General features: G+C 35.5%; 2 protein-coding genes across 4 annotated transcripts; one reads left to right on the forward strand and one right to left on the reverse strand.

Moving 5' to 3' along the window:
- LOC107609317 (very-long-chain enoyl-CoA reductase) lies at positions 207 to 3,116 on the forward strand. Of its 3 annotated transcripts, none has more exons than XM_016311229.2 (5): positions 207 to 398; positions 752 to 854; positions 1,055 to 1,094; positions 1,639 to 2,390; positions 2,690 to 3,116. In XM_016311229.2, the coding sequence occupies exons 2-5, from the start codon at positions 786 to 788 to the stop codon at positions 2,756 to 2,758; spliced, it is 930 nt and encodes a 309-aa protein (XP_016166715.1). In that variant the 5' UTR covers positions 207 to 398; positions 752 to 785; the 3' UTR covers positions 2,759 to 3,116. The 3 variants fall into 3 exon arrangements, with proteins under 3 accessions (XP_016166715.1, XP_016166716.1, XP_016166717.1); XM_016311230.2 differs by having other exon boundaries at positions 764 to 854; XM_016311231.2 differs by having other exon boundaries at positions 778 to 854.
- Positions 4,160 to 8,763, reverse strand: LOC107609058 (T-complex protein 1 subunit eta). The gene is made up of 14 exons (XM_016310889.2): positions 8,607 to 8,763; positions 8,252 to 8,512; positions 7,847 to 7,972; positions 7,553 to 7,756; positions 7,289 to 7,458; positions 7,042 to 7,177; positions 6,748 to 6,864; positions 6,546 to 6,665; positions 6,361 to 6,459; positions 6,185 to 6,274; positions 5,401 to 5,488; positions 5,123 to 5,211; positions 4,975 to 5,049; positions 4,160 to 4,538 (listed from the first exon to the last, which is right to left on the reverse strand). The coding sequence occupies exons 1-14, from the start codon at positions 8,619 to 8,621 to the stop codon at positions 4,437 to 4,439; spliced, it is 1,692 nt and encodes a 563-aa protein (XP_016166375.1). The 5' UTR covers positions 8,622 to 8,763; the 3' UTR covers positions 4,160 to 4,436.

Raw genomic sequence — 8,893 nt, forward strand, 5'->3', positions numbered from 1 at the left:
TAAATCAATCTTTATATTATAGACTTGTAAATTTTGGTAACATCTACCAAAAAAAACACATAAATAAATAAAAAAAATTTAAATTGGCAAGGGTAGGGTAAGGTATGGTATGGTATAATGTAGTTGATCAACTGAAAGAGGTAGTTCTCCTACCCCAACTGTACCCAATTAATATATAACATGCATTCAACCGCAATTTCTAACATCTCCATTCCATCACCACACCAATTAACAACTTTCATTTATTCTTCTTCCTTACACCTTAAAATTACTTGTTATTATTATCATTATAAAAATTCCAAATTTTCAAACCCCATTTTCCTCACTCTTTTTTTGTGTGTGTAACTAGCTAACAAACAAAACACACACACACTCTCTCTCTCTCTTCCCAAATCCAGGTAATACTCTCTTCTCGCCATTGATTTTGCATGCCTCTCTTCTTCGTCAATTTTCACTGAGGAAACTCTTCTTATGTATCTTAAATTTATTTCCTTTTTTTATTTTTTGGGCACTAACTCTGCTAAACTGTGCCGTCTCTGTTTGTGCGTTCTTTGGAATCATCGAATTCTTTCTTCGTTGAAGTTCGAATCTTTTTGCTAGTTCCTGCAACCCCATTTTACTTTTTCTCAAAAAAAGTTGCGAATTTTTTCCATTTCCTGCTTCAAAATTGTATGATTTTGAAATTCGGAACTTTCGTGTGATATCGGGTTTTTGGATCTTAAATATAATCCTTCGATTTTGTTGCTGACAGTGTTTATTGAAGTCGGTTTGTCTCAGTTTCAAGGATGAAGGTCACTTTGGTTTCTCGGAGCGGAAGAGAGATTGTGAAAGGTGGCATTGAGCTCAATGATTCTGTATGTCTCTATTCTCTTCTTCTTCATATTGTTTTTTTTTATTATTATTATTTTTAGTTCACTGGTAGTTTTAATTTATGATTTTGATATCCCTAATTTTTCACAAACCAAACTTCCGAATTTTGTGCATCTTTGTTAATTGAGAGCTTTGTCTTAGACAGTTATAATTTATGGTTTATTCCATTGTTTCTTTGACACAGGCTACTGTAGCAGATCTTCAACGTGAAATTCACAAACGAAGTGAGTGAGTTTGTGCGTTTCTGCACTATTTTTTGTGTATAATTTTCATTTTAGAGATAATATAATATCACAGTTATTTATCTGGGCTAGATTAATGAAAATGTCTGATAGATATTACTAGATATATTGTAAGCTTCTCCATTATGGCCTTATTGGTTTATGCAAAATTTCTGTGCTTACTATTTAGTGTTTAATAAGGTATTCATTTGTTGAAATTCCTTTGATCTTTTAATTTGTAAATAAAGCATGAATTAATCTTTTTTCACACTGTAAAATGAACTTGAAGTTTTAGTACCACCTGTTAGATTCACAAGTCTTTCTTCAGTAGTTTCTTACATGAATCTAGTCTTTTGCTATATTGTTGAACTTGAAACTTTTGGAAACTTTCGACTAATGAAATTCAACCTAAATCTTGTTAGGTAGGTGAACTAGAAGAATTGTTTTTCATAATTTAATTCACTACACTTGAAATGATAAAAATGCTTATATAGCCAGCATTGAGTTTTATAGATCATTAACATGATTGTAAATTTCACTTTAACAGCTAAGAAGTATCCTGAAAGGCAGCGCTTGACACTTCCGGTCTCAGCAGGATCAAGGGAAAGGCCCGTTGTCCTTAATTCCAAGAAGAGTCTAAAAGAATATACAGATGGAAATTCAGGAGCCTTAACTGTAGTATTCAAGGACTTAGGCCCTCAAGTTTCTTACCGCACACTCTTTTTCTTTGAGTACCTGGGACCTTTGCTTCTCTATCCAGTCTTCTATTATTTCCCTGTCTACCAATTTTTCGGGTACAAAGGTGAACGTGTCATCCACCCTGTGCAGACATATGCCTTGTACTATTGGTGTTTCCACTATGCCAAACGTATTTTCGAGACATTTTTCATCCATCGCTTCAGCCATGCTACTTCTCCTCTTTCCAATGTGTTCCGCAACTGCGCATATTACTGGACCTTTGGGTCTTACATTGCTTACTATGTGAACCATCCAAATTATACCCCAGTAAGCGACCTCCAAATGAAGATTGGGTTTGGGTTTGGCATAGTGATGCAAATTTCAAATTTCTATTGCCACATTATACTTAGGAGTCTTCGCAAACCTGAGGGGGACGGTGGATACCAAATCCCTCGCGGATTTCTCTTCAATATTGTTACCTGTGCAAATTATACCACAGAAATCTATCAGTGGTTGGGTTTCAACATTGCAACACAAACTGTTGCAGGTTATATTTTTCTTCTTGTTGCTACTTTGATCATGTCCAACTGGGCTTTTGCAAAGCACAGGCGTTTGAGGAAGGTATGTTTCGTTTCCCTCTCTAGTTTGCAGTTATTTAACTATATTTAAGTAAATAAAAAACAATTATAAGTTTGCTAAACTGTCAGATTTTAGAGTTTTGAAAGATTTGATTCCAATAAGATGTTAAACATGTTGATTGAAATCTGCTACTTATAAGAGTCTTATCTGTTCTTGGCTATCTGAATTTAGTTCTTTTATGGCTATTGTTTGTGGTGGATCAAATGTGATATAAACGATTAGCTTATGATACCCTTTTAGAAATTTTTAATTGATGAATGTTTCATTGTTGGTGTTTGCAGTTATTCGATGGAAAGGAAGGCCGACCCAAGTATCCTCGTCGATGGATAATATTGCCGCCATTCCTGTAGACAAGTTACCACTTGCTGGTAGGATTCAGAGACTTAGATTGTAGTATGATGAAGTTTTTAGTGAATCCTTGAGAAATTGTCTTTCAATTCTTAGAATGTTTTAGACTATAAATTTTATTCCCAAAAAACGTTGATGTTAGTATGTTGCAGAAAAATCTGCAATATCATTTTAAGATTATACTACTGGGAATAACCGTTCCTTTAGAATATGCATCTTGTGTTGATCAATTTGATGTTTGTGTTTTGTTTTGGGGTTGGTTTGTTACTTTTAATCTTTACTTGGTCCAATGTTATTATGTTGGAAACTTGCAGTCGTCTTTACGTGAAGTTGTTAGTTGAGAACTATTAGATGATTTGACATGTTTGACTAAATTGTTATTTAACAATTTTCAACTAGCAACTTCATATAAAAACAATTGCATGGAAATTTTTTCCTATTATTATTCATCAGTTTGGAAAATGATCGTTTAATATTCCACTGTCTTACACCCCCACAATACCGAGGCTTAAAATCTACCACACCATGTAATGTTACTTATTTTTGTGCTTTTTATTTGTTGCTTGAAAAAGTTCTCCAGCTATTCATTAAAGGCATTTTATTAAGGAGTGTCATACTTTTTAAGGTAATTTGCTAATTAAGTTAATTTTTTTAGTAAAATTATATAAAACATACGTTTAAAATTTATTCATTTATTTGTTACTTCTAATCACAGATCATTTTCTAAGATGCGTTACATTTTTTTTATTTTCTGAAGTGCATTAACATTTGTTCCAATTCTCCTTATTTTATACTATAATTCATCAAAATATTGAGTTTTTACTTGTTATTGCTCTTGTCCGAACCTTGGACCAGGTTTATGTGCAATTAGAGTTTTAAACATATTGCTGGTTAACTAGGATAATATAAAGCCACTAACCTTTACATAAATTCCATTAACCTTTTGAAAGTGCAGATACGGATACACAGTGCTACTTGGATTGTTGTATCTACACTAGTTATGTTGTAAGGGTTTCTCAAAATCATATTTAACAGAATCCAAAAGTCCAAGTATAATGCCTTAATCTTATAGGATGTGGCAGACATTTTATCATATGTTAGTAACCTTTAGCCATGGATTTTATGCGACTAATAGCTTGTTCTCCAGTCATTATCGAGGATTAAAAACATTTTGTTTCTCATATATAGATGGAAATGATCCAATACACATGAAATTCGTTCTTGTTTATGTTCGCGAAAATATTTCTCACATGTCTTCAACTTTTCTTCTAACTAAAGCTTTGATAAGGAACAATAAACTTCCAATACCTATTCTTACTAATTTGTGGCTGCCACAAGCCTACAACCCAGTTTTAAACATTATAAAAAAATTATAAAATAAAATAAACAAAAACTGTAAAAAATAAGATGCAAAATTAACTACCATCCCAGTCGTCCAGCGTATAAAATGAGTAAATGTCGTAACGACAAAATTCTTGAAAATTGTTACCATCAAATCCCACTCTGATGATGATCCCATATACCGCATTACAATTTTATATCATCATTTGTAGATCCAAAAATAAGGCATGCTTCTAGCAGTATCAACTAGCAGATATAAATATGCACTGGCCTTCCATGTATTAGACAAACATACAAATGAACTAAGATAAAAGCCAACCCATTATGCCACATTTCTCATCATCTTCGCATTCCTCGTCCACGGCCACGGCCGCGGAAGGCACCTCCACGACCTCTACCACCCATAGCACTTGCGGCAGCATCTCCTTGTGCACTCTCAGACTACACATGTTGAGCAGACGAGACATTCAAAACCAAACACAAATTTCTCCTACTGATATACCGTGAAATTATAAATATATTCACTATACTATTTTTTACATGGCTCAAATCATGAACATGAAACGGACTATGAAGTGATTTTAATTGCAAACAACAAAACTAGTGATGAATTGATAATAGCTATCAAAGGAATTGGCTGGCAGTGACACTATAAATTATTATATGGGAAGTTAGGTATATCAAAAATCCAAGTCCAAGGCAGTATGCAATTACTAGCTGCTTAAAGAGCATGTGTTTCGAGCTTTTTGAAACTAATGGTGGAGACGAAATAAGTCGATAGGAGAATAGTGTCATCAATGGTTCTAGCGAAATATAATACATGAAACAAAAATTAAAAGATGGAGAAATATAATTGTAGAACTAGTCAGAAATTCACCTTGGGGTTTTTAACTGTTTCATCCACACTTAGTATTAAGCATGCGGCTTCTGTAGCAGCATTTATAGCATTAATCTGCAAAATTGTTGATTAGATTAAACACCACTGACATCAACATTAAAATAAGAGTATAAAGTCAGGCAGATACCTTGACAATTGCAGGCTCCCAGACAAAGTTAGTAAATGAGTTAGCAATTCCACCAGTGCTTATATCCACTCCATATGGTGCTCCCTCACCTGTAACAATCAGGAAATGATAACATTAGCCATTAACGTAGCCAAGAATGTTTATTATGCAAATGATCTTAATTATCCATGAGTATCAAACAAGCAAAATTTTAGTACAACACAAGCATCATGCATAAAAGAAATTGTGTGTTTAAGACATTGCAGAAAAGCATGCATATTGGAGGAATTGCAACCAACCAGATGGAAGTGCATGTTTCTGTCTTAGTTTGTTCAGCACATCAGTCGCATCAAACCCAGCATTGTCACATAATTGTCTGGGTATAACCTGAAAATTACACCATAACTCTAAGCATCAAAATTAAAAAAAATATAACATAAAATAAGAAGGGAAAACCAGAAGAGGGGGGGAGGAAAAACAAAAGCCTTCATGTCTCACTTCTTACACTACATAATCTAGCATGCCTATTACAATATGTATTTATTGACGCAATTTCAAGATAAGGTCATTCTAACGTGAATTCAACTACCAGACTACTTGAATTGATAATGCTTTCTTCCCAGCTTCCAACATTTAGAACAGAAATTAAAGTCTCAGATGCAACGAGTACTTCTAAAAGACTCGGAAAAAAGAATAATACTAAGAAAAAGTTAGGATAGTCACAACATTTAAAAAAATGCAAAAGAGGAGCCTTTTGTTCACACCCCAAATATAATAGCAAGGCATAATCTTCAGTGAAAATACTAATTCATTTTGAACATGACAATGCTGGAACTTATAAATTATTACATACAACATTTTGTATCACTGAAGTTTGACTAAAGAAATATATACATAATAAAGAAAAGTAGTACTCATTGCTTTGCATCATTTTACAACTTAAGACATTAAACAAAGAAGCTTTTGACGGAAAGTTATCAAAGCACCCATTACTCAGCGTTGAATGACTTACAACAGAATAATAGCATAACACATAATACACCACAACCATAGCCATCATACTCAAATTCCAGAGACACTTACCTCTAGAGCTTTTGCATATGAGTTAATGAAAAGCTGAGACTTTCCTGCTATTGTCCGTGCATGTTGCCTAAGGTATCGACTTATCTCCATCTGTCAACATGAACCACATATTAACATCCACATCAATCAATTAATAATTCATCAAGATATCAAACTTATAAATTTTGGACACGTACATCTATAGCACCTCCGCCAGCAACTACAGTTGAGTTTTTCAAAGCCCTCCGAACAATCATGATTGCATCATGCAAACTTCGCTCTGCTTCCTCTATGAACTGTAAGAGAATCAATTATAAATCCAAGAAATGATAGATCTATATAGAAAGACATATAGACAGGCAGTGCACAACCACTAACCCACCTGATCAGCTCCTCCACGAAGAACTATGGTTGCTGTTTGTCCAGATGGACATCCACTGAATATGTTGAACCTTTCATTTCCAACCTGCTTCTCCTCAAAAACGTCACAAGTTCCAAGTACCTTCATGCAAACAAATCACAAGAATTTTAGCAAATAATATACTACAAAACACAAAGATCAATCCCAAAAAATAATGCACAACCTCATCAATGATGTTATTGACAGATGTTTGTACAGTTCCACCAGTTGCAGCAGCGACCCTTTTTAAATCTTCTTCTGCTACACGACCAGCACAGAAAATGTCTCGATCTGCGAAATACTGTTAAAATAGGACAAATAATAAATGTTTCTGGAAGTTGTTAAGAAAGCAAGTAAAAAAGAAGCATGCAACATAAGTCGCAATTTGGAAAGGTTTAATGATTTCTGTGTGCCTGAAAGGACAAAGAATATGGAATAAAGTAAGATAAGACTTGACCAAAATTGGAGAATTAAAAACCTGTGTAGCAAGATCACCAATTGCCAATCGTGAAAGAACTACTTTTGCACCACTGTTGACACATTTATCCAATTTGTCATAAATAATATTCCATTCGGCGTCAACAATTGATTGATATTGTGATGGATCAGATAATCTGTAAAGAAAACGAGAAATAGAGGGGAATCCATTTAAGCAGTTAATCTTTCAATAGAATCTCAGTAGTATCAATAAATAAAAAACCAGATAAAATTTCAAATATAGCCACCTGATTTCAGCATTTTCTTTCTCTGATTTTAGCTCCAATTCAACGTTTAGCAGTAGTATCTTTGGATTGAGAAACTTCTTTGGCTGTTGCTCAAACCCGGCATATGAAAATGTCTTTTTGAAGGCAACACCATTTACTAGAAATGAGTCCCGCATGTTACCACCGGGAACCTGTAAATTAAACACCAAATTGATTTACAAAGCACAACCCTAGAACAACACCATATCTGCAACACAATGGTGCAAAAACAATCAATGCACATACCTTCTTGATACCAATCATGTTCAATCTGTCATCATTTCCAATTGCAATAACAGCATCCACAACCATCGATGCAAAGAATTCTTTCTCTCCACCAATAAGTTTTGAAGAGAGCGTGGTAGAAGCACACTTTGCAAGCAAGCTTTTCTTCTCTTCCAAACTTTTACCCTCTATGCTAACCGCCAGCTCTTTAATCTTCTCAATCGCCTAAACCAACAATCAATCACAAATGAGAATCTCACACAAGGCCACAAATCAAGGCACAATCTCAACTACAGAAGAACCAAATTTCAATACCAATGTGCATGCAGTCCTATAGCTCCTAATCAAATTCTGAGAGTGAACACCGTCTTCGATGAAGGGCTTGGCCTCCTTCAAAAACTCAGCAGCAAGCAAAACCACAGTGGTGGTTCCATCACCAACCTGCAAATTAACAACAATGGTGGCCATTCAGTTATAACTGTTACCAATTGACTAGCAAGTTAGTTAGTTTCCTCCTTCCATCATCATTTCTAAATTAGTTAGTTTACTAATATTCTAGCATTTCTAAACCCGAAATGGAAAGAACCAATTCAATCATTCTCCATTCTCCAATTACATTAACAATGACACACATCAGAAGCAAAAACAATTAAAAAAATGCAGGTCCAGAAGATGGATCTGAGCTGAGGTGAGCGAGTGAGTGAGTTGAGAATGATGTACCTCGGAGTCCTGTGACTTGGCGATATCGACGAGGATCTTGGCGGCAGGGTGGACGATGTCAAGAAGCTTCATGATGGTGGCGCCGTCGTTGGAGATGGTGACGGATCCCTTGTCGTCGTGAATGAGCTTGTCCATGCCGCGTGGGCCGAGGGTGGACCTGACGACGTCGGCGACGGCGGTGCAGGCGTTGATGTTGCTGACTAGCTGAGCCTTCCCCTGAGACGTGTCCGTACCTTCCTTCAGCAGTATGATCTGCGGTTGCTGCAAACACAGAGAGAGAGAACACACCACACATTTCTTCAATCTAACTGCACTTACACAGAGAAACATAAACAGAGAGAGAGAGAAAACGTACCAGCATAGCTGCCATGGTTGCGAGAGAGAGAGAGAGAACTAGGGTTTAAGTTGGAAGTTAAACGAGAGTAGGAGGGTGAAGTTTCTGGTTGGTTCGTTCTGTTGCACAGGGAAAGTGAGAGTGAGTAAGTCACTAATGACGCTGAGTCCGATTCACAGTCACCTTTTGGGCCTTTCACCCTCACGGCCTGTTTATATTTTTTTCCCACCCCAAAAGGATTAATATTCACCTTGCTTTCAGAACCAAAAAAAAATATTCACCTTGTTTTGTTAATCACCAGTCTAAAT

Source organism: Arachis ipaensis, chromosome B07 (assembly GCF_000816755.2).
Source record: "Arachis ipaensis cultivar K30076 chromosome B07, Araip1.1, whole genome shotgun sequence".
In the NCBI taxonomy this organism is placed as follows: Eukaryota; Viridiplantae; Streptophyta; class Magnoliopsida; order Fabales; family Fabaceae; genus Arachis; species Arachis ipaensis.

Bases quoted from the DNA above. Each gene is read 5' to 3' on its own strand.
- LOC107609317 (XM_016311229.2), top strand. From the start codon at position 786: ATGAAGGTCACTTTGGTTTCTCGGAGCGGAAGAGAGATTGTGAAAGGT. The intron at 855-1,054 runs GTATGTCTCTAT...TCTTTGACACAG, and splicing joins GCATTGAGCTCAATGATTCT to GCTACTGTAGCAGATCTTCA. The intron at 1,095-1,638 runs GTGAGTGAGTTT...TCACTTTAACAG, and splicing joins ACGTGAAATTCACAAACGAA to CTAAGAAGTATCCTGAAAGG.
- LOC107609058 (XM_016310889.2), bottom strand. The intron at 7,757-7,846 runs GTATTGAAATTT...TTGTTGGTTTAG, and splicing joins ATAGGACTGCATGCACATTG to GCGATTGAGAAGATTAAAGA. The intron at 6,460-6,545 runs GTGGGTTAGTGG...ATTCTCTTACAG, and splicing joins TTCGTGGAGGAGCTGATCAG to TTCATAGAGGAAGCAGAGCG.